This window comes from Penicillium subrubescens (assembly GCF_028828155.1).
Source record: "Penicillium subrubescens strain IBT 31985 chromosome Unknown utg000010l_segment0_segment0, whole genome shotgun sequence".
Taxonomy (NCBI): Eukaryota; Fungi; Ascomycota; class Eurotiomycetes; order Eurotiales; family Aspergillaceae; genus Penicillium; species Penicillium subrubescens.
The window spans coordinates 402,383-425,737 of NW_026643160.1; the positions used below are offsets into that span (position 1 = coordinate 402,383).

General features: G+C 50.3%; 10 protein-coding genes across 10 annotated transcripts; 4 read left to right on the forward strand and 6 right to left on the reverse strand.

Annotated features, from left to right (window-relative positions):
- Nucleotides 1–74: 74 nt before the first annotated feature.
- N7473_011348 (peroxidase/cytochrome P450 family protein) lies at nt 75–4,099 on the reverse strand. The gene is made up of 8 exons (XM_057157287.1): nt 3,950–4,099; nt 3,457–3,787; nt 3,306–3,403; nt 3,202–3,250; nt 2,957–3,149; nt 721–2,899; nt 523–649; nt 75–458 (listed from the first exon to the last, which is right to left on the reverse strand). Exons 2-8 carry the CDS (start codon nt 3,715–3,717, stop codon nt 129–131), a joined length of 3,237 nt encoding a protein of 1,078 aa, XP_057003137.1. The 5' UTR covers nt 3,718–3,787; nt 3,950–4,099; the 3' UTR covers nt 75–128.
- Nucleotides 4,100–5,748: 1,649 nt separating this feature from the next.
- Nucleotides 5,749–6,892, forward strand: N7473_011349 (trans-2-enoyl-CoA reductase (NADPH) TSC13; the record flags this gene model as incomplete). The annotated part of the gene is made up of 3 exons (XM_057157288.1): nt 5,749–5,785; nt 5,872–6,087; nt 6,210–6,892. The coding sequence occupies 3 exons, from the start codon at nt 5,749–5,751 to the stop codon at nt 6,890–6,892; spliced, it is 936 nt and encodes a 311-aa protein (XP_057003138.1).
- Nucleotides 6,893–7,390: 498 nt separating this feature from the next.
- N7473_011350 (putative alpha-1,6-mannosyltransferase subunit) lies at nt 7,391–8,481 on the reverse strand (the record flags this gene model as incomplete). Its single annotated transcript, XM_057157289.1, has 3 exons — nt 7,391–7,618; nt 7,679–8,109; nt 8,190–8,481. 3 exons carry the CDS (start codon nt 8,479–8,481, stop codon nt 7,391–7,393), a joined length of 951 nt encoding a protein of 316 aa, XP_057003139.1.
- Nucleotides 8,482–9,506: 1,025 nt separating this feature from the next.
- Nucleotides 9,507–10,370, reverse strand: N7473_011351 (mitochondrial 54S ribosomal protein bL28m; the record flags this gene model as incomplete). The annotated part of the gene is made up of 1 exon (XM_057157290.1): nt 9,507–10,370. The coding sequence occupies one exon, from the start codon at nt 10,368–10,370 to the stop codon at nt 9,507–9,509; it is 864 nt and encodes a 287-aa protein (XP_057003140.1).
- A 125-nt stretch (nt 10,371–10,495) lies between these two features.
- rvb1 (RuvB family ATP-dependent DNA helicase pontin) lies at nt 10,496–12,030 on the forward strand (the record flags this gene model as incomplete). The annotated part of the gene is made up of 3 exons (XM_057157291.1): nt 10,496–10,639; nt 10,736–10,955; nt 11,018–12,030. 3 exons carry the CDS (start codon nt 10,496–10,498, stop codon nt 12,028–12,030), a joined length of 1,377 nt encoding a protein of 458 aa, XP_057003141.1.
- A 726-nt stretch (nt 12,031–12,756) lies between these two features.
- On the forward strand, nt 12,757–13,621 carry N7473_011353 (v-SNARE protein VTI1; the record flags this gene model as incomplete). The annotated part of the gene is made up of 3 exons (XM_057157292.1): nt 12,757–12,936; nt 13,039–13,445; nt 13,534–13,621. The coding sequence occupies 3 exons, from the start codon at nt 12,757–12,759 to the stop codon at nt 13,619–13,621; spliced, it is 675 nt and encodes a 224-aa protein (XP_057003142.1).
- A 519-nt stretch (nt 13,622–14,140) lies between these two features.
- Nucleotides 14,141–15,139, reverse strand: N7473_011354 (DSC3 family protein; the record flags this gene model as incomplete). Its single annotated transcript, XM_057157293.1, has 1 exon — nt 14,141–15,139. The coding sequence occupies one exon, from the start codon at nt 15,137–15,139 to the stop codon at nt 14,141–14,143; it is 999 nt and encodes a 332-aa protein (XP_057003143.1).
- A 1,256-nt stretch (nt 15,140–16,395) lies between these two features.
- On the reverse strand, nt 16,396–16,776 carry N7473_011355 (uncharacterized protein; the record flags this gene model as incomplete). Its single annotated transcript, XM_057157294.1, has 1 exon — nt 16,396–16,776. One exon carries the CDS (start codon nt 16,774–16,776, stop codon nt 16,396–16,398), a length of 381 nt encoding a protein of 126 aa, XP_057003144.1.
- A 2,087-nt stretch (nt 16,777–18,863) lies between these two features.
- On the reverse strand, nt 18,864–19,666 carry isa1 (Fe-binding Fe/S cluster assembly protein ISA1; the record flags this gene model as incomplete). Its single annotated transcript, XM_057157295.1, has 2 exons — nt 18,864–18,901; nt 18,973–19,666. The coding sequence occupies 2 exons, from the start codon at nt 19,664–19,666 to the stop codon at nt 18,864–18,866; spliced, it is 732 nt and encodes a 243-aa protein (XP_057003145.1).
- A 733-nt stretch (nt 19,667–20,399) lies between these two features.
- Nucleotides 20,400–23,224, forward strand: N7473_011357 (ARMH3 family protein). Its single transcript, XM_057157296.1, has 8 exons — nt 20,400–20,582; nt 20,642–20,770; nt 20,832–20,912; nt 20,972–21,125; nt 21,188–21,300; nt 21,358–21,692; nt 21,750–22,157; nt 22,270–23,224. The coding sequence occupies exons 1-8, from the start codon at nt 20,499–20,501 to the stop codon at nt 22,982–22,984; spliced, it is 2,019 nt and encodes a 672-aa protein (XP_057003146.1). The 5' UTR covers nt 20,400–20,498; the 3' UTR covers nt 22,985–23,224.
- Nucleotides 23,225–23,355: the final 131 nt, after the last annotated feature.

The following is a 23,355-nucleotide window of genomic DNA, read 5'->3' on the forward strand; positions in this document are numbered from 1 at the left end:
TCGCAGTTATCACATATTTTGTAGTTTTTTATATGAGATAATGAGGCTATCTTCTATTCTACACGTATCAAAGGTGAAGAAAAGATGAATTCATTCGGCCATGATTTACATAAAAAAGGTCAAAAAACTTATTTACCCGCCATCTTGGGCAACTCCCCATCCCACTGGATCTTCATCGTCGAAGGGTACGGCGAGATCATACTATGCTCAGCATCCATATACATAGTCAACCCTCCCAAGGCAGGGAGTTTCTTCAACTGGCCCTGCGGTCCAGGAGCACGACGAAGATTCTCCAATTGTCCGACAACACGCAGCATAGTGGGCAATGCTACCTGGCACACGCCGAGGCCGAGACATTGATGGGGACCAAAGCCAAAGTGGGAGTACTGGCTCAGGTCACGGTCCAGGCGAACTTGTTCCGGGTCTGGCCATGCCTTGGGATCGTGGCTTGCGGCAACCTAGATAGTGGGTGAATCGTTAGATGGCATGTTCTTCTCGGGTATGGGGAGTGAATGGACTTACCAGGTTGACGAAGATCTCTTGGCCGGCTTTCAGGGTGATCTTCTCGCCATTGTCGTCGATGACGGTTGGCTTTACGACTTCGCGTGGCAGTGCAACTGACGAGCGAATTCGGCCTCCTTCCATGAAGCTGTTAAAAAGTTAGTATCACTTGTAAAGTACTCGGAGAGGGGGAATAATAGAAAGGATGGATCCACTTACTATCGCAGCAATAGCTCCTCAGATTCCGGAGTATCTTCCCTTGAGAGGCGCTGAATCTCAGCAAGGTGGTGCGCATTCTCCGGCTCCAGGTAGAAGTCCAAGCACTGGATGAACAACTGAGCCTGATTCGCGACCATGGAACTTGCCGACGGGAGAATGTGCGTCCAAACAATCTCCTTCGGTGGCAGCCCACTATCCAACAATCGCTGGATCATGTGAACACCATAATCGGTCAGGGAATCGTGACGGTGAAGACGATTCACAATATCGGCAATGAATCCAGACTTGTTCACGAGCTCGACATTCGCCATGACCAGCTCACCCAGCTGCTGGGCAACCTTGCGAGAGGCCTGCTCAAGCTGGAAGGACTTGGTAACCTCGACATCGTAGAAGATGCAGGTGAAAACCAAGGCCATGATTTGATACAACTCCTGCTCGGTAAAGACACCACGAGGGTTTGAGTCGGTCTTCAACGAGAGGGAGAAGATATGGGCACAGAAGTGGATCTGAGCAAGGTTGGACACATCCCGGACGATGTCAACCTGGTTCACGCCAGCGATCTTGTAGGATTTCCTTTGCAAGAGCTGCAAGGTGATTTCCTCGTAGAACGAGCGGACCTCGGACTTCCACTTGTCCCGGTATAGAGCATTGCCAATCATCTTGCGGGACTCGACATTTGGTTGACGATCACCAGACAACATAAAGTCACCGCCATACGAATGGCCATCGCGGCTCAAGATGAACTCCAGCTTCTTGCCCCAAGTCACACCGAAGGTCTCCTTGTCCGCGAGAATAGACATGCAAGCAGCGTGGGAGCTGATCATTCGAGGCGGAGCCTTGTAAGTGGGCTTATCGTAGCTGTATACTGCAGCTCTGCCGAGGCTAGTCATGATCTTCTTGTTCTCGTGAGGCACGACGAATGGGAAGTGTGCGTAGGCCGAGTTTCCTTGGAAATGGTTGGGGAAGGCTCTCAGAACCAGCTTGTAGAAGACTGCACCCTCATCAACGGACGTATCGTAGTTGATTTCGTTATAGGCCCAGTTTGTCAGGTGCTTGGGCGTGTAGTCAACGGTATAGAAGCGGTCACCACGAACAAGCGTAACTGCATCCGAGAGAATGGCTCGGGAGGTAGTGTAGTTTGCACACAGTCCACTGCCTGGAAGCATTGGGTCTTTGGCATCTTCAACAATCAGGCCCGGGTAGAGCTCGACCAGATCTGGGTGATCATAGAGATTTCTGAGCTGATCGGCAATGTAAGGATCGGAGTTGATCTCTTCAAAGGTCTTGTAAGGCTGCAAGCTAAAGAACGAGCGGAACTCATTGAGCGTGGCCAGGTTCCAAGAACGCGCCTGCTTGATGCCGAGGACCTCGATCGTACGGAAGACAGTTGGGACGTTCGAAGCGCCAAACGCTCCAGCAACGTCTTCCACACTCTCTTCGAAAATCTTGGCCAAATCATCGTCATTGTAGCGACCATCAGCCTGACGCTGTAACTTGGCAAAGGGACGCTCCACGGGATCCTCTGGGAGCTTCGCCTCCCATTTTCCAAGACCCATGGTGAACTGTTGAAGGGAAATCTTGTCTGGATCTTGACCCACAAATATTTCCTTATACAGGTCCTCAGACCATTTCTGGTCGCGAGCAGAAATACACGAGTGCCAGCGGTAGACGAGGTTAAATTCAGCCGAGACTTGGTTTCCAGTAGCCTGCTTAGCGGCATCACTGAGGAGGCCATCCTTCATCTCGGCGCGAGGATCCAAGCTCCAAGTACTGTCAGTCCTGTTCAGGTTTAGAATGGTCCGAACGTAGTCCTTCAGGATAATGTTGACATAGAGACCGCAAGTAACCAGACGCGCGGTTTGGAAAAGGTCGTTGTCCCAGGTGGCATAAGCTTTGGTGTTCGACTCATCTGGCTTGGTAAATCGGCCACCTTCGTTGATCTGAGCAAGTTGCTCGGCGACGTAGTTGTGGAAACGATTGAACATAATCAGCATGACACCGACACCAGGCGGGAATCCCAGAATACGCTTAGTGGAAAAGCAATCTGGCTTGAGTTTTCCATCCTTGAATGTTCGGACGGCGTTTTGCTCCTCTTGATTGTTTCCGTAAAGTGGAGCCAGGTCCAGGTAAGACGAAGTCAAAGATACTGTTTGATCTCTGGGGTCCGTTTGGAAGAGATCTGTTACTGGTCAGTGATGCTCAGCGAGACAGATTCCAACCACTATAGGTCACATACCATGAATGATGATAGAGGCAAGATAGAAAAGTACACTGGAAATCTTGTTGGGGTGTTCTTTGAACTCCTTCCGAGCGAGGAGGCTGTCGAAAAGGGTCTCTGGCTCTGGGAGAGCACCAGGCTGCATGGTCTGTGGCCGGACAGATCGTGCGTAAGGTGTACCAGCGGCGCCAATATTGGGCCAGAAAGGATTCTAGTTCATGTCAGTAAACCTTTTGATTAGTTATATCATTTGAAGCACGTACATTGCCCGATCCATCTGCTTTACGATAAGCAGAGTCCCGCCCAAGATACCTATACATCCAGTCAGTGTTTTTGTCTTCTATACCCTAGAAGAAGCTTGACTAACGAAATGGGCGGGTGCTGTAGATCATTCCAAAGGGTACTCAAGAAAGTATTCGTCAAGTCCTTTCCATTCTTGGAAGTAGACGGCAAACCTGCCGCGAGCTAGTGAAATGTCAGAAAATGCCAATTCTCAGGGTATGCAATGGGTAACTAACCTGGATCACTCGCTCCATAATATACTCCCGGTCATTGACGGGGTCACCAGTAATTGCGCTCTTCGCGACCTCGGCCAGCGTCTTGACATCCTTGAGGTCGACATGGCTCAGATCCTGAGCCAGGCCGGTGGTCGTGTTGCCCTTAACGTAAGTACCGTCACCAGTCTCGGTGGGCATTGGTCTCAGCGATGCCTTGATGACCTGTTCGATCTGGGCGAGTGGGCTCTCGGCGCCATTGGCGTGGCCGTTGTTGTGGACCATGATGGATGATGAAGTCGTTCGGTAATTATACAGTTTTCAAGATTTCAAAACTCGCTCTTCGGCACTCAGACTGGACAAGACAATGTCAGTATGTCAATTTGGAGGCTCAATAAGAAAGCAAAGAAAAGCCGAGGCCCCAAGTAGTTGCCATGCGGTGCGGGGGAATCGAGATAGCCAGTAACCGCATTGCATTACGATAACTGGCAGTCCAATGAGGGGGAAATTTCCATACCAATTCAAATATACAGTAGTTCGCAACGACGTGCACTCCGTTGTCAGCAAATCAAGGTGTTCACGATGCCAACAAGATAGACCACACTAGTCGAGAACCACAATGGCGAAAGATAGAGGCGGGTATACAGGGAGAATAGTCAAAAACGAGCGCACAGTTTGGAGAAGCGGAGAATATTTGAGGGGGGAATTGAGTATGTTATATGATAACACTCGTTCCTTCTACGCTAAGTTTGGCTGAGGATAGCCCCAACACCAGTGAACACATGGTACTGTACGGCTGAACAACCCCCAACCCGGTCCCCGGGAGATGATTTAGTGTCTCCATAGTTCTTACCGACTTGACTGGATCGGTGCTGGTCAGTCATCTTAGCGCCACAACCCTAAGGAAACCCAGCTGCGGTTCGGGCGCAGCATAAGGAAAAGGCAGACGATGCCCCACTTGGCAGTGTGAACAATGGGGCATCTCTCATTCGTGCGTCAAATTTCATATGAAGAAAGGCTTGAATATTATGTGAGAGCACCACACATTGAAAATTTCATGACGATTTGCACCAGCAATTCAAGGGTCTCATTTTCAGGCCGGCAATACGATGACTCTTGCAACAGGCATGTCGGCTGAGATCTCTTGGGGTTGCGCCGCTTGCAGCCTGGCGGAGTGGCCCGGGCTTCGCCGTAAGAATGTCTGACAGTTAGGTCCCACTCGTCGTGATTGGCGGGGTGGAGTACGTGGGGCCTCGCGGTTTAAAGTCTTGACGTTGTCGCACGGAGACTCCGTCCATTAGGCATACAATTCCATTCAACCGTCAAAGATGCATTAATATGCATATGCAGGCTGATTGACAGGGAGCTGCCCCAATTCGGCTCGGGTAAGATAGGGGGCCTGGGCCAGATACAAGACAGGAATTGTCTTCTGGGGATGCTGATTGGCGACTCTGTTCGGCCACACTAACCGTTGGTCCGTTGCAGGCTTGCAGGGTAATGCAGGCTAGCACGTTTGCCCGAGCTGAGACTGGTGGATCTGGCCGGGTTCGATGGGTTATAGATCATGGATCAGGGAATGTTGAATATAGGTAGTGAACAGAAGGTGATCGCGAGGGTAGTATCACCCAGACCAGACCATCGTGGTGACTTAGTTGGCTTCTGTCCTCGGATCCGACTGATGTACGAGTTTTCCTTCTGTACAGTCCATGCTGAAAGAAGCCAAGCCAAGGACGAAGGAATATTTGGGGGCGGGGCTGTTCAGCTCAGCCATTTTGCAGCCGCAATGTCGGAGCCTTGGTCCTGAGGTGCCTCATGGACCTTCATATTAAGAACAACAAATGAAAAGCCAACGATTTGGAAAGGCTGAGAGGTCAGCCCGTAAATGGCGTCAATCGGGCCCGCGTGCTTTCCGCTCTTACTGCAGCGCCTTAGTCCATAAGTTAGTAGTGAAGGCATAAGATGACATAACTATGGGGTCAATCTTCAACGGTCATATTAATCAGACTAGATAACTATCTTATTCAAACTATTTAGGATCTGACTCATCATCAGTTACACAGACTCTTCATCATCCTCAGGGTCCTCTCTACCAAGGTAGTCTCGTCCAAGGGGTATCAAATGACCATGTTATCGCCTCAGGTGTCAATATCACGTGACGTCAGCCGAGGTCAGTTTCTCGTTGAGGACTCGTCCAGCCCAACAGACGCGATTTCTCGATATCCGCGGTGAACTTTCTCTCAGTTCATCCAGCTGGCCCTGTCTGCCTGAAATCTCCAGAGATTATCAATTGGAGCTGACACTCCGTCATAATCAATCATGGCGTCTCAGATTACTCTCATCGTCGAGCCCCGGGGTATGCTTTCCTAGCTCCTATCTACACGCCAAGCACATGCACATGGCGAAGTACTTCAAGAAATAACTGACTGACAAATTACCCAGGCAAGCCCATTCGCAAGCTCCCCAAAGAGCTCACCGTTGCTCTCACTGCATCCGGTGAGGAGCTGTACAATGCTATCGCTCAAGCTTCCGGTGCCTCAATTCACCGTCTGCGCATCACCAAGGGAAGTGACCGCAGCGTGGTTCCCAATGCGAAGAACACTACTATCAAGGATACTGGTCTGAAGGAGTCGAGTGTTATCCATGTCAAGGACCTCGGTACGTATCCGCATCGCCCATCCCTTCGAGACGACGCAAATGGGATCGAGAAGAAAAAAAAAGAGCCGCAACCCCGCAGCTTCAAGAAACACGAAACTAACATTTCTATTCTCGATGAACAGGTCCCCAGATCGCATGGCGCACCGTCTTCATCATCGAATACCTCGGCCCCCTCCTGATCCCAGCCCTCTTCCTCTTCCCCCTCCGCAACCTGATCTACTTCAACTTTGACAAGCCCCTCCCCGAGCCCTCCGACCTGCAACTCCTCGTCTGCCTTCTCCTATCCGTGCACTTCCTGAAGCGCGAGTATGAGACCCTCTTCGTGCACCGCTTCAGCAACGCCACCATGCCCGCCCGCAACATCTTCAAGAACAGCGCCCACTACTGGGCCCTTGCTGGCTTCAACATCGCGTACTGGGTCTTCCGCCCCGACGCGGCGGCCGCCTCTGCAGAGTACAACCCCATTCTCGTGTATGCCGGCGTTGCGCTGTTCATCTTCAGTGAGGTGGCGAACTTCAACGCCCACTTGATCCTGCGTGATCTTCGTCGTCCTGGTACTACTGAGCGCGGTATTCCTTCTGGCTTTGGTTTCAGCTGGGTCACTTGCCCCAACTATATGTTTGAGATCCTGGCCTGGGTGGGTGTCTACCTGGTTAGCCAGCTGAGCTGGAGTGTCCTGCTCTTCACTCTTGTTGGTGGTCTTCAGATGTGGAGCTGGGCCTGGAAGAAGGAGATCCGCTACCGCAAGGACTTTGGCGACAAGTACAAGAAGAAGCGTACTGTCCTCATCGCCGGTCTGTTCTAGGTGGCAGATTGCCCTCAGTCCTTGGACAAAAAGGCTATTGGGCTGTTATAGCTCATCTAGATCTTTCAGCGCAATAGCGGATGGTGAGAGATATTTAATGCTTCTAGGCCCAACGGTCTACTTCTTCTGCGTCGAAGCTTTATGCTATCGACATATTTCTTTGTGATATGCATACTATGAAGCGCGGGGCTTGCTCATCGGGCACTCGAAAAATCGCGAATAATGAATGCACCGTGCATTCTATGACTTGATATAGAAACCGAAAATTGATGCCTGTGTTTCCTTTCTAACGAAACCCACGCCAATGATAAAAGTAAAACAGTAACCTCGCTGTATGTTAAAAGAAAACAGTCTATGACGCCGAGACCCACCCAACCCAGATTGCATAATGGACTTGATGGACACAGAAGAGACCAACCTGCAAGACACCACGACAGACTCATACAAGAACTGTCACTAGCAATACTCGTACAACCAAATATTCAAACGTTAAAGGCGTCAGGTACTCTTGGCCTTCTTCGACCACATCGAGTAATATGGATCCAATTCATCGCAATCGCGAGCTTTCCCCTCATCACACGAAGGGAACCGAATGACAAAGTCACCATCCTTGTAAGAACCATCCTGCGAGGCCCCCGACGAGTCCTTGCTGTACGCATTCAGAATCCGCTGGGGCACTAAAGCCGTCCGAGCCAGCACCGTTGGATGCCACTGCATAATGTGATCCTAAAATAACAAAACAAAATATTAGCGCAAATTTGAACACCACGAAGCAAAAAATCTCACCAGTCCATGTGTCTCAGCCTTAGCAAATCTATAACTCCGAAACAGCGGTTCAAACCAAAGATCCAAGAAGAACCGCGCAAAGTCCCCATTCTTAAGAATAAAGCTAGAAGGACTCAAATCCTCGCCATCCTGAGTAAGAATAAGATCAACGTCTTTCTGTTTAAGCGCAAATGTCTTGATAATGCTGTCGGGCGGGACGATGGGGACATTCTTCAGCATCAGCGATTCAAGGCGGCTTCGGTCGAGGAGGTGCGATTTGAGAGATGTGGTAGGATTCATGACGAGCGCGTGAGGGCTTAGGTGAAAGAAGTATTTGGATTTGGGATACGTTGCCATTGCATGACGCATTGCTGGGATGAGGGCCCAGCTTCGAGGGGCGTCGCCTATAGCTTCCTCGTAGTCGGAGACGCTTGCGAAGAAGTTCGTGTACCCTGTATCACCCAGTACATCAGCGATAGTCCCAAAGCACTCTAGTTAGAGCTGGAGCGAATAGGATTGGAACCATGCTTACCATGGCGCTTGGCATAGTCTTCCCTATTCGTGACAATCTTATTGATATAGCTCTCGCTGAGACTTTGACGATCCAACAACGTCACAATCACCATACCCGCCGTACCAGCCGGCGGAGAAAGCGAAGTCGAGCTTGACGAGAAGAGACGCGATAATAGGTACAGCAGTGTAAGGACGGCAAACGCAAATATGGCTATCGTCTTGAGCTGTTTTCTTCGGTACAGCGGTAGTCGTGAGGAATTGGCGCCCGGGAGAGTATGAAGGCTCCTCCGCGGAGGCAATGCGAACTGCATACTGAGGATGGTCCCCAGCGCTGGACCTAGATTGCGGGGGCGGGACGCAGTGACGCAGAGCTTCGAGAGATATCAAGTCATAGCATTGAAGGCTTCAAAGTCGACAGTTGGAGAGGATCAAGATCGCTGGGATGAGGTGTGGAAGGTTGACAGATCCAATCTCGAAGGTTGAGCGGGTTCTGGACGCCCTCCGAATCCGGTGGGCGGCGGGTCCCTTTCTTGCGCGCGCATTCCAGCAACCTTTCCATCTTCACCAACATTTCCCGTTTTGAGTTAGCTTTGATCGTGGACGATAAGGGATAGCTGTGGAGCAAATCAGATTCGAGCATCTGTTCAGATGTTGATGTCCTAGCGAACTCTCGTCTCGGAGCCCTCTGCCGAGCATTGCTTGCGTTATATATAACTGAGGATGTCGTCATCTAGGGATGATCTCGTATGGTCCATCGTCCTGTCCGGTCACTTAGGGCCAACCACATACTACGGTACGCAAGACTCTTCAGACGTATTCAGTGGTTGATTGCTTACTCACATGCCATATGTTCAGCCCATTATGGATTTAGCGCCCGAATCCTGAATTTATACATCATGAATAGCGTAGCCTCCCGTCTAACAGAGATAAAATATCCAACAACAGGTATATACGCCAGACATACCTATAGATACGAGTGCCAAGCTAGAAGAGGAGGCCTAGTTGTGAAATCATGGCTTGAACAATAAAGTTGTTGATGACATTGGAGTATAAGTACACAGAAAGAAAAGAAACCAATATGCACGCCTAGCAGGATCGCATCCATGCGAAAACACATCACTATCACATCGCCCGCAGCATTACAGGGACACCACTGTGTAGGGATGATTTGAAAAGACGAAAAGACGTGGTGCTCAATCAGCGTCAACTTTTTCGTCGCGATAATGGTACAATGGTAGATTGAGCGCCAGTCCCCGTGTGTGCCTCGCCCGGTCGCGAGACAATCACCAGGAGAATCATATCCTCATCTCGTCGAGTCTGATTTGAGAGGGGGCAATCAGGGCAACGCTTCCGCAGCCGCGAGTTTCCGAGCATCATTCTGGGGATCAGCCTGGCCCTTGGGACGAGGCGTTGTGATAGGCTTGATGTTGAGCCTCTCCTCAACCTTTGCCTCAATCTCCTCCTCCTTGGTCTTAATCCACTCCTCAAACGACAGAGGCTCTGGAAGACCCATCTTCTCTCGTTGTTGTCGGAATTGCTCCTTGATTGTCGGGCTTTGCATGACCTGGTAACGCAGGTGCCATCCGAACACGCCAAGCTCCTTTAGACGAGCCGGTCGATCGGACAAGAGGTACTTGTCGAGACCACCCTCGTTCATAATTGTTCGTAGTGCCCGGCGTGTAACCTTGATAAAGAGGTGTTCTTGGAGCGCCTCGCTCCACATCTTCTTGCGGCGGACGTTGGGCTTCCAGCTTCGTCGTGTCTTGCCCTCGTTGCGACCCTTGGAGATCTTGTTACCGAATCGAATCATGGCACCTCCGTAGAGACCGGTGTCGGCTTGCTTGTACCATTGTCGAGGACCGTAGGGATAAGATGGTACGTCCTCGGGGAGTTTCTTTTCGGATTGCGGTGCCGACGTTGTAGAGAAGGCACGCTTGGGAGTCGAGACGGATAGGGCGCGGAATGCCGCAGTGAGGGAGAAGGGAGCGGCCAAAGCCGATCTGGACTGTAGGCCTGCCATTGGGAATATAATGGGCAGGTTGAGCAGCACAAAAGAAACCAAAGCGGCCGATGCAGCTGGAGATGCAGCGGGAAGAATTTGGGGGTTGCTGACCGCCTTTGGCGCGGCTCCGTGACTGGCGCAGATCCCTTGCTCGCGAATTTCGGCCAAGAGACATATCTGGGAGAGGTCCATCGCCATTACGATCGCTTTTCTATCTGCTTGACCTTTGGCAAGCTTTTATTTCACGACCTTCCCCCTCTCTATTACCCATTGACACTACTTCCGCGAATTCCTCTGGCTCTTCGAAGTCACATCCTTCAATCATGGTCCAAATCAGTGAAGTGAAGGGCAACTCGCGCGAAAACAGAACCGCCGCGCACACGCACATCAAGGGTCTTGGACTGCGATCTGATGGAACATCAGAGGTTACCGGCGATGGTTTCGTCGGTCAAGCTGCTGCCCGAGAGGTGAGTGGTGGTTCCTTTCAGCGATGATAATGATGGGCGAACCGACGCGCCTGCTCTCAGCACCGACAATAGCTAACAGATTCATTTCATCAATAGGCATGCGGTGTCGTCGTCGACCTGATCAAGGCGAAGAAGATGGCCGGACGGGCTGTTCTGCTTGCTGGTGGTCCCGGCACCGGAAAGACTGCACTCGCTCTCGCAGTATCACAGGAACTGGGAACCAAGGTCCCCTTCTGCCCAATTGTTGGCAGTGAGATCTACTCCGCAGAGGTCAAGAAGACAGAGGCATTGATGGAGAACTTCCGACGAGCAATTGGTATGCAATACTTCAGACCGAAAGACTCCGCCTTGGGATCGACGAGACTGACCTCAGACTAGGCCTGCGCGTTCGGGAAACAAAGGAGGTGTACGAGGGCGAAGTGACAGAATTGACCCCAGAAGAGACCGAGAACCCCCTGGGTGGTTACGGACGTACAATCAGCCACCTGATCATCGGATTGAAGAGTGCTAAGGGCACCAAGAAGCTTCGCCTCGACCCCAGCATCTACGAGGCCATTCAGAAGGAGCGCGTTACAGTCGGAGATGTCGTCTACATTGAAGCCAACACTGGCGCTTGCAAGCGTGTCGGACGGTCTGATGCCTATGCGACCGAGTTCGACCTGGAGGCTGAGGAGTACGTGCCCGTTCCCAAGGGCGAGGTGCACAAGAAGAAGGAGATCGTCCAAGACGTAACATTGCACGACCTTGATATGGCCAACGCCCGGCCACAGGGCGGACAGGATGTGATGAGTATGATGGGCCAGTTGATGAAACCCAAGAAGACCGAGATCACAGAGAAGCTGCGCCAAGAGATCAACAAGGTGGTCAACCGATACATCGACCAGGGCGTTGCAGAGCTGGTTCCTGGTGTGCTGTTCATCGATGAAGTTCACATGCTGGACATCGAATGCTTCACTTATCTGAACCGCGCTCTCGAGTCCACCATCTCCCCGATTGTGATTCTTGCTTCCAACCGCGGCCACACCGTCATTCGCGGCACCGACGACATTTCCGCTGCCCACGGTATCCCACCAGACTTGCTCGCTCGTCTCCTCATCATCCCCACTACTCCCTACTCCTCTGATGAGATCAAGACTATCATCCGCCTCCGCGCGAAGACGGAGGGCCTCAACATTACCGAGCCCGCTCTGGACAAGGTTTCCGAGCACGGTAGCAAGGTCAGCTTGCGGTATGCTCTGCAGCTCCTGACTCCCGCGAGCATTCTTGCTCGTGTTAACGGCCATCCCGGTGGTATCGAGGTGGCCGATGTCGCCGAGTGCGAGGACCTGTTCTTGGATGCCAAACGAAGTGCTATGATCGTCAACCAGGACAGCAGCAAGTTCTTGCTTTAGAGAAGTTCTGGGGTGACAGGGTAAAAGAAGGAGTTTCCACGATCATGTATACCATGGGGGTATCTGTTGTTTATTATTGAAAAGGCGAATTGTTCTCGTGTAGGCCTGATCTTTTTTTACGCTAATGCTATCTGATGTTACCCAATCTTGGAAATTCGGAGTAAATTCGTGTAGAAGACCTGCCAGGTACCGGCCTCGTATGCTGATCATCCGGGCGCCCGCAGGATGCATTTTTCGAGAGGTTCATTTCACGTTCACTGATCTTCGACTCTCGAAGAGCTCCGCAGTACTCCATGATATTAAGAAGAAAGATTCTCACAGATAATCTCCTAATCGTCTCGTTGAAATAGACATCGCGGCTCTATTCCATACATCAACTGTAACTCCGGCCTCGGTCAAGATCACGTGGAAAGGACATCATCGTCTTCCGTCAAGCCCCCCAGCCTCCATTCTACCCCATCGATTCATTGACCGATATCAGAGCCAGTTACTGCGTTACTACACCGTGGGGGCATAATAAACTACACTTCCAGACCCTTTGCAGTCAAGGCATCCATTTTATCAGGACCCTTACCATCAACAGCCCCCCTCGAATCCAGAACAACGCATCCATTCCCCAGATAACAGTGGAGCCTGCGGCCCGGATCAACACCACCCACCAGACCGACACAACCGATACCTTCTCCTACACTCCCCCTCTGTGCAGGCCTCCCTTCAACCGCCAACATGTCGAACCCTCTAGACACAGATGCCGGCTCGGAGATGTTCGCCAGCTACGAGAACGAGCTGAAGCTCGTCCAGGCGGACTTAAACCAGAAGCTGGACCAGATCGCCGAAGCAACCGGCGAGCAGCGCAAGTCCGCAATCCGACAAGCAGAGCAAGTTCTCGATGAAGCAACAGAACTGGTACTTCACCCTCAACGCCTTACAATACCTTCAAGAGACACTCCACCCGCCCCGTCTCTGTATTCAAGACTGTCCAGCTAACCTCCATCTCCTCCCCACCAGCTCGATCAAATGCGCATGGAGAAACAAAACATCCCCTCCGCCTCCCGCTCCAAGGTAAACATGCGCTTCCGCAACTACTCCACCGACATCGACGACATCAAGCGCAAACTCAAATCCCTCTCGGACGACCGCAAAGCCCTCTTCGGTGACCGCTACACCGACGAACCAGTCGACGAGCACCTCGAGCAGCGCCAGCAACTACTATCCGGCACCGAGCGTCTGGAGCGCAGCTCCGCCCGACTACAAGGTGCTCATCGGACGGCGCTGGAGACGGAGGACGTGGGGCGGAACGTATTGGCCGATCTGTACGGACAACGACAGACGATTCAGAATACTCGTGATAATCTTCAGCAGAGTGAGGGATATGTTGACACGAGTATCAAGACTTTGAGGGGTATGGCCCGTAGGTACTGCGCCCCTTACACCCCCGCCTTTTCTTTTGGTTTCGTGGCTGGACCGGTTGGATGTGAGTTTTGCTAACTGTTTCTTTTGCAGGATGGCTACGAATCGGATAATTACGATTGCTATCATTACGGTGCTTGTTCTTTTGATTGTTGCTGTTATTTTCAGCAAGTTCCATTAGCGTAGCGGGGCTTTGTTTTTTTTTTTTTTTGAATTGGCGTTTCATTTGATATTGGGGGCCTCTTTTGTTGTATGTTTCTTATGAGACGTTGCCTGCTTGGTTGGCATTCTTATGACCATTGACGATGGCATGGACTGTATGCCTTGTCTATAGCAGCTCATGGTAATAATTGAACATTGATCATATTCCAAACCGTGATTTGATATTAAGAGGAGAAATGGAATCCGATTGCGTGGCATATACAGGCCCAGACCTTTCCTTAGGGGCACTTCGGACGAATAGAACTGATAGTCAAACACTACTTCATGAACATACTTCGAGAAACACTAGTCGTCCTATCTCACCATTAACAGCCTACCTTATTACACTAGTGAACTTGAAAATAATGTAGTATACGCTTGCTCCGTTTCAAAGGGGGGGTATCTCTTGCAGAAAACGAACCAACGCCGAAAGAGCACCCACCAAAACCCATGAACCAAATCCAAATTCAAATATAAACATATAAACACCATCAACCCCTCACATCATCATCCTCGCAGCCCCAAAAAAAGCACTAAGCCCCACCCCGATAAAAACATGATACCCCTTCCTCCAACTCCAAACTCCCTCTTCCTTCCTCAACCACATCGCACACCCAACAGGCCAAAAGAAGCCCATCACCACACCCCAAAGCATATCATCAACTGCATTCCTCGATCCAGATCCCAGGACCAACCCATCATCATCACCCGCGTCCCCACCACCCTGCGCCTGCGCAACAGTCGACCCCTCGTCCATCCACCGATCCTCTAGATCACGCAGTTCCTCGCCCGTGGGCATAGTATCCGGTGTTCGGGAGACGGACTGCACGGCGAGGAATTGGGATCGGAGGGCTGTGACTTCTGCGGCTGTGAAACCGGCTGATAAGAGGCGGTCGAAGCCGCGTGGGGCGGGGGTTGTAGATGTTGCTTGCTGTGGTTGGGGTTGGGATTGTAATTGCGGAGTATGTGTATCCGGAGGTGCGAGGAGAGATGTAGAGCGAAACCCGTCTTTCTTCTTTTGTAGGAGGACGGTTGAGGCTACGGAGGCCTCAGCCGCTAGGTCTGACTCGGAGAGTGCAATGTCGCCGATGGAGCAGTGGATGTAGAGACGTGGACGGGAGTCGCGAACTGGCTGCTTGCCCTTGGCTTTACTCTTTGCAGAGCCATTTTCTGCGGCGGAGAGCTCGTCTGCATCGTCATCGTCTACTGCGGGGCGTGGGCTGCGGGATGGAGAGGGTGGGAGCTTGAGGGATGTAGCGAGGGCGGTTGTATCTTCTAGTCCACGGCCAGCATATATGAGACGAAGCCGGTGGGAAGAGAGTGAGGATGGTAGTTCGGCGCGGATTAATTGTTTAAGGCCTGCGCCTGTTGTGGTCTCTGCATCTGGGACGTCTAGGTGGAGGTCGGGGATGGACGCGGAGAAGCGGACGGTGATGAGAAGCGCGTCCAGGAAGGCGTCGTTGGCGATGTTAGGGGAGAGAAAGGATGGTGATGCCATGCTGTACTGGTGTCAGACTGTACCATACGCTCGCTCGATGTGAGAATATGAGAGCTGTCGAGGATCAAGAGCTGCTCGGAGTTAGAGATCCCGGGGGAGGTGGATACTCGAGGCTTCGAAGTTCCGATGATTATCAATAACTGCCTCGGATAAGGCGATAACGTGGAGGCATTCAGATAAGAGAGTTTTGAAGAAATATGATTAAGATCAGATTAATAAGAACGATGGACAAAAGAATATAACCTGAATGATATTGAAGACGTTATTTGTAAGATGATGAAAAAAACAAAAATAGTCGCGCCCGGGATCGAACCGGGAACCTTCTGAGTAACTTGGATTCATCTGAAGCAGACGAATTCATCCCATGTGAATCAGAAATCATGACCATTAGACCACGCGACTTTGATGTAAGCTCGTTCCTTTTTTGGCTATATATTCCTGTCTCCAGTTATCCTATTTCTTGTGCGGTTACTTGTCTTTCAAACGTGTGTAAACCTTACTTAGACATATATACTAGGTATAATTAGACAGCGTATTCATTGAGATAAATGATGAGTATAGTCAGAGCTCTAAGGATAAGCCACTAGTTATAAAGTCAGACCTAAACGATATTTTGTAGATACTATAATAATCAATGATTAAGATCACTTAGGCATAGATCATCTGCAACTTTCCAAGAAGGTCTAACAGCTCCTTACATCATAGTTCCTCTTTCGGCCGATCTGAACATATAAAGTCGCGTGGTCTAATGGTCATGATTTCTGATTCACATGGGATGAATTCGTCTACTTCAGATGAATCCAAGTTACTCAGAAGGTTCCCGGTTCGATCCCGGGCGCGACTATTTTTGTTTCTACAAACTGTGGTAGCCTCAATAGCAATTGCGGGTCGTCTGACCTTTCGTTTTTGCTGGTGGACTCGAACATTTGGTGGCCTTAGCCTCACGTTAAAGCGTATAACCCAATTGGCGGTCTCCAGGTGTCTGCAACGTACATTTGCTTTTATCGTAATAATTGAACAAGATATAGAAGTGCTTTAAGGAGTCATTGACTGATAGAATAACAGATATATATTCTTCTTCTCACGATGGTTTGGTGATAATTGCCAGCAGTCCCAAAACCATATTATTACTATAACAACTTTTCACTCAACATTTCATCGTCACCTCACCAGGCAACAATTGAGTACACAAACTTGATAAAAACAAAACAAAACTCGCTATATCAAAAGCCAATTCAAAATGCTTAGATCATCCCTCAATGAGGAAGGAACTCCATAGCCGAGGCCTTAAACCTCTTGACCATGAAACCAGGAGTGCAATTCGCCTCCCAGTCCTCATCGAAGCCCTCGTCCGGGTTGTGTGGGTTGAGGCTGTTCTTTCGCTCTGTGGGAAGCATGGCGACGCCACGGGGGACTTGGTCATCTAGACCTGGTGAAGAAGCACCGCTGCGTTGGCCGCAGTGGCATGTAGAAGTTGTCCGGGCTCCAGGTGTAGTGCAAGGGCAAAGGCCCAGGGAGCGATTGCATGGGACACACTTGTAGTGTGCGCCGGTGGTGGAATCATTGGAGACACGGACTCCGGGGAGACCGCATTGTTGGCATCTCCAGCCTTGGGATGGGCACTCGAGGGATTGCATGGTTATTGTGTGAGAGGGTAGACTTTGTAGAAGTGATCTAGAAGGGTTGTATGAGTGATTGTCCAACATAGTATAAAGAATAGATGTATTTTGACTCACATCAAGATATACTTGTGTGCGGAAAAGGAAGCCGATTTGTAGAAAGAAGCCTTTGAGAATAGCCTGAAAAAGATCTTGATCTGAACTGTTCGGCAGTCAAGTCCGGGGAAGAAAACGACGCCTTATAAAGATTTCAATTTTGCGGGGAAAGAAAAAGGGCGATCATTATGACGCTATTTACAGAATTTCAGAATCCACAAGTGGCACAAACCCCAACATTCTCACAATTTTTCCAAAATATCACCCAATTTTCCAAATGATGCGATGCCAATGCTGGGCAACCCCATAAGATCCTCCAAGAATAACGTAAAAGTATGGGGATCTAGAACCCGGGGACGATCCTAAAGGGAAGGCCAGACTGGATCGGGTAAGTACATCCCCGACGCAAACCGAGAAATTAGGTAATATCGCGCAAAATGGGGTCAAGTGACTCGAGTGACCCCTGGAATCATTTACGTTTCGATTATGTGAGTGGCAGAGAATTGCAGTCTAGATGAAGTAAGGGCCCCAGAGTTGTCTGAGGCATTATTATCCAGTTTGCTTGCGCCGTGTGGCGTGAGGATTCTATGATTGGATCGTGAGTGGCAAGCCGAGTAATCACGCGATGGGAGGAACAAGTTTACTGATGCAGGATTCGTGATGAAATTGGACCACTTGGTTGAGCCAAGGGACAGGTCTGGACGCTCATAATAGCATCCTGATCTAGAAAAGTCAGGTGATTCTAAGAAGTTAAGCCCCCTTTCAAGAGAGAGAAAACCTAGATAATCTGGTGATGTATATTTGGCTCCACGAAGAATATACCGGATGCGGGCCCGGGTACCTAGATGGCAACTATAGACATCATTGCAATTCAAGCCCCCTATGGACACGTTTATTGAATGGGTATTTCGATTCATTTTTCATCCAAAATCCACTTACACACACCGCCACTCTTCAAGTTCTGCCTCATCTCAACATGCAAACCAGAATTCAGTACGGAGTAGTACAATGCCAAGATAGAAGGCATTCGTCACCTGATGTATCCACTACAAAGCACAGGCTGAACACATCATCGGCATGAGAATAATGGACATGAGAATGTATACTATCGAGTCATACGTGATTGGTATTATTACTTGGCAAACATCTGTGCATACCAGTTGCTAGGGAAGCTCGAATTGCCGTTGCCGAGGTAGAGGCATCTGGAAGAACCGAGTCACGATGTCAAGCCCGAGCTTCATATGTCTCAAGGGCGCCCGTAGCTAATTATGTTACTACTTCTGCTTTCTACCTGCAAGCATCTTCCGAGGTAAATAGTGAAATGGGTTTGGACTGTACACCCCTTGTTCGCAACCGCACTTGCCTGTAGATCAGCTGGAACTTTAATCGCTGTGCTTGGCATGGAACTTTTCCAGAAGAGCGGGAATTGATTTCCAAGTTCTTATCATCTTTGCTGAATAAATTGCGATCAAATCGTTCTTATCGGCCAGCTAGCCTTCCGTTACCTCCCCGTCACAAGTTCACAGAGTCCAGGAACTGCCACCAGAGATACAGATTTTATGTCAAATCCTACTTCCTATTGAACACCTTGAATCATCAGGTCCATTAACTTAACTGATCTATAGACATACTATCACATGATGCAATCTCGAGATACAGCCAAAGGGATTTCATAACGATGGAAACAAGTGACAAGCCAGCTAGACCTCTACGACCTAGAGGAATCTATCAGAAAAGCCCGAGTCCGTCCGTTGCCAGTACCTCCCCGATGGGAGAGCGATGGAATCATGCAGTGGAATCATGCAGGGGAAAAATAAGGATAAAAGAAAGAGGAGAATATGTATCAACTGGATATCAAGCGTATGTAGTCGACCAAAAGAAAAAGAAAAGGTCGTAGGCCCCAAGAACAGGAACCAAGTGTGTGAAGAGAAAGAGAAAACGCCGTCCGATGCACCGTGAGCGACCAACGCCGAAAAGCCGAATTGAGGAGACATGACGAAACGAGCGTTTTAAACCATGAAGGATTCACCGCAACCACATTCTTCCTCTATTGCTAGGAGTCAGTAACCGCATCAAAAGACAAGTGCGAGTTGATTTGTAATACAGGGGAAAACTCACTGATATTGGGGTTGCGGAAAACAAAGCGTCTGCTCAGCGGATCCTCATGCCAGTCCATTTCACTGCCGATGATGCTGAACAGAGCCTTGCTGTCGATCAAAACCTTCACACCATCCTGCTCCACGATTTCGTCGAACTTGCCGGGCTTCTCCACATACTCGAGGTGGTACGCCAGACCCGAGCAACCGCGGTTCTTGACACCGACTCGGATGAATTTGGGATCGGGCTGGGACATCAAGTTGCGAAGTTGCTCCGTAGCCAGCGGTGTCAATTTCATTGCCGCCTTGCGTGCCCGCAATGGCCGACGGGGCTTCGGGGAAGTCTTCGGGGTAGCGGTGGTGGTGGAGGTGGCCGGGGCAGGCTTGGGCTTCTGTGCCTCGCCTTCTCGTAGGGAAATGGTCGAGGACTCTAGCTTTGAGGCGGTCTTGGAGTGTTCTCCGGGGAGAGGGAAGTCGGCGGTAATCGAGGTATCGAAGCCACCACTGCTGCGCGGCATCGGGAAAGATGAAGGGAGCGTGTGTGGGCGGTATGCAGTCGCGGTTTGCATATCACGCTTGGAAGACATGTAGGCGTTCCCACTGGAGGAGAAGCAGCGCAACGACTGGGAGCAACGTTGGCCGGCCGAGGGCTTCACCCATCGGAGAAGTGTGGCGGATGATGTCACCGGGCGCTGCATGGCGGAGCAGAAACTCATGATTGTGAGGAAACTCGAGTGTGAGGAGTGAGCGCTAAGAGAGGGCTATACACGCATAGGAACTGTGTGTACAGATGAGGGTGGTGGTGTGTGTGAGTGGTGAATTCGATGAAGGTGGCAGGAGAAGAAGAATCTCTGTGTTTGGCCTTCCCCGGCGGCCCTCGGATTAGCTAACCCAGTTGCATGATTCATCCTCCGGCCAATCAGAGTTGAGGTGTTTCTACACACGGTGGCGCCACTACGCAGTGCGATTAACAGTTGCCGCTACCCGCAGGTGATGCTTGTAAGCAAGTGATATATGATTACCAATATATATGGTAATTCTTTCTCGAAGATAGCTATTACATACATATCAGCCAAATCTACATGTTACTGCTCATCGAATCGTCTTCCATTGTTAATACTCGATGCAGTTTGCGTTTATCGGTAGATGAGTCAGCGAATGCCACCTGTTCAGGCCTCAGGCACCAAGGCACCAAGCCGATTTGCGGAGAAAGCATGAGCAATTCCATCATCAGAGAGATGAGACATGATAATCACTCAAAACAACTAAACGTCTTAACTAAGAACCCATCTGATTGACTGAATCTTTCATTTATATCATCTTATCTTCTTGGTTCATCTCTCCTTATCTAATATACACCGTAGGACAAAATCGCGGCCTAGCTCCGTCTCCGTAGTTAAGGACATGTGGCTGGACCCGCTGACAAAGTGGCTGGTGCCAAACTGTCGGCCTCACTAAAGCGCAGGTCAAGAAACCAACCGCCCGTCGCCAGCTGCATATTGCATGTAACAAATTTCAGGGATCGCTTGTAGATCGTGCGCCTGAACAATGGAGGCCTCGCCCCTGACACAGCAGAGCCGGCCCGAGACTTTCAAGCCGAAGATCGTCCAGCTCTACGAGACACTGTTTAAAGTATGCCCCTCCACCCGCACACTGCCTGCCCCCCGACCCATTCTGATATTCGACTCTAGGCTCCCGACGATGCTGATGTGGAGCCCTCTGAGGGCTTCTGGAGAGAGTTCTTCCTTCTGCCCCCAGATCGGGCCCGGTTGCATTCATTGCTGGATGGGTTGAGTCCAGATGAGACGTTGAATTTACAGGTGAGTTCATTGTGGTGACGATTGTCTACCATGGCCAGTATACTGATATTTGGTTGTGTAGACACAAACGAAGCACCTATTCGCACGTGCCATTCGCGAGGCTTCTTCCGGAGTAGCTCCGGCCGATTCTTATGCATTAGATGTGAGTATGCTCGCGCTATCTCGAATCGGGTCAAGTCATCGACTAACAGCCCGCTTGAGACCCTGACGGTCTTCTTAACCAGCATCCTGAGCAAAAAGTACACGAACCCAAGCTCGGATGTTATCACGGTCCTCGCAGGCCTCGACGAGGTTGACCATGTCATTTCCGAGTTTGTGGCTGTCCTGGATGGCATCGTGCGCAATGGCAGTAGTCGTGAGTAACCCCTGAGGCTGTACTCACACAATACATGATTGACACTAAAATCGGAATTAAAGTTGAGCTCCGCCGGAAAGCTATCAGAGTGGCTATTGCCATGACCAGCGGGGCCTACAAAACCAGCCTGGTTTCCTATTTCACGCATCGGGATCTCTTCCCCTCGTTGATGAAGGTATTCATCTCCAAAGTCCCTAAATTGTTTACCCGAGATCTAACCTGAACAAAATAGTACGTCAACGACTCTGAGACACCATTGCAAGTCTTCGACCCCTTCTTGTTGTTGGGTCTATTGGCAAACTACAACAAATTCGAATTTCAAAACCCCTATCAGCTCCGACTGGACGACTTTGTCAACGAGGCAAGCATCCAACAGATCGTCAAGGGCGTTGGCATAGCCTGTAGTGGCCTGCGCAATGGCTACGTCGCGGTCCAGGATGATATCCCAGAAGGCTGGACCTTGACCAACACGCTCATCTTCTTCGGGCTACGAGCTCTTGCACCAGGTGCAAGGGACAAGGCGAACCCGCCTACGGCAGAGGAAGCGAAGGCTATGTTCGCCGATCTGTAAGCTCCTTTCTATCAATATACCACACCACTATAAACAAGCTAACACACCTCAAGTCCTGCACAAGAAGCCGCTATTCTAATGGCCACCTATGACTTCGCAAACTCGAACAAGCTCTTCGGCTATCACCTGGTCCACATGATCCCCGAGAAAAACGAAGAGTCCCCCTTCTCCAGTTTCCTCTCTCTATCCTCCTATCTCCTGCAACACGCATACCGATCCCCACGCGTAGCACACTACGCCGAACTAAGCCTCTTCACACTCCGCATCCTCGTCGAAGACCCAACCCTCTGCAAACACATCTGCACCGAAGGCGGCAAGCGTCGTGTCCGGCTATGTCGACAGCGTCAGCCATATCTCCCGCTAGTCAGCGGAGACCGCGTCCTCGCCACGGTCATCTTCGACGCTATGATTGATACTATCACGCATAACCTCCGCCGACGACTCGACGTCAACATCTACAGGTAAGCCAGGGCCAGCCAGTCCTTCTTCCCAATTGACCCACCCACCCTTCATCTTATCCACACTATATCATCCACACACTATGGTATATACATCTACTTACAAATCAAACAGCCACACAATATCAATAACCCTCCGCCTCCTCACATACCTCTCCACCAACAAAATCCGCCTAACATACCACTGGTCCGAACTATGGCGCACCCTCCTCTCCCTAATGCGCTTCCTAACAACCTACGCCACTGACCTCTCCTCAAACCACAACATCAAAACCCTCACCTCCTCCCTCGCAGATCTAATGGCCTTTTGCGTGTCCGCAGGTGACACATTCCTACCCGATCCAGCCTCGTACGATGATTTATTCTATAAACTCGTCGAGACAGGGCCTGTTATCTCTAAATTCAGAGATGTGTATGGGTTTGCAAATACTTCTACGTCTGCTGGTACACGAGGTGCGGTAGGTGTGGATCCCACCTCTGCTTCGAAGGATATCCACGCCGCGGCTATTGATACACTACTCTCTGTCTCTACGCATTTCTACACGCTCCTCTTCCAGTCTGATGGCAAGGATTCAGCGGCTGCTGCTGCAGCTGCTGCTAGTCCCAAGGTTGACGGCGAACCCACACCCGTGGCACTGCCATCTATCAAAAAGAAGAATCTTAGTCCGCGGGAGGTCCACCGTATTATCAAGCAGGGGTATGATACGTTGAGTATTCAGCCGCCGGAGGGATTGACGACGTGGTCGCGGTGGAGGGAGACGGAGTGGAAGAGTGAGTTGAAGAAGGCGGCGCGGTGTGCGGTTGATGATGCGCGGCAGTTGGTTGCGTAAATGGTGATGAGATGGGATGGGGGTACGTAGCTGTGTTAGGTGGGATGTTTTAGTTGGGATTGTTGTTTCTTTGAGGATCCTGTAGAAAATATGGGCATTTGGCATTGATGGTTACGTGTGAATGTAAGCTGAGGCCAAATGCACCCCAACTTGTGCTTTCGGACGACAGTCTATTGTATTTTCGGATATAGTGGAGAATAGGTACACTAGATCCTCGATCTCTGGACTGGAGAAACAGTTTTATAATGTAAGCATATGTGCTTTAACTTTCCCTTTTACGAAAGATATTTCTAGATATCTTTTGAACCGTCTTTTTTAATAGCTAGAGTAAAAGGCTTACTAGGTATTATCAGGGTATCTAGGTACTCGAT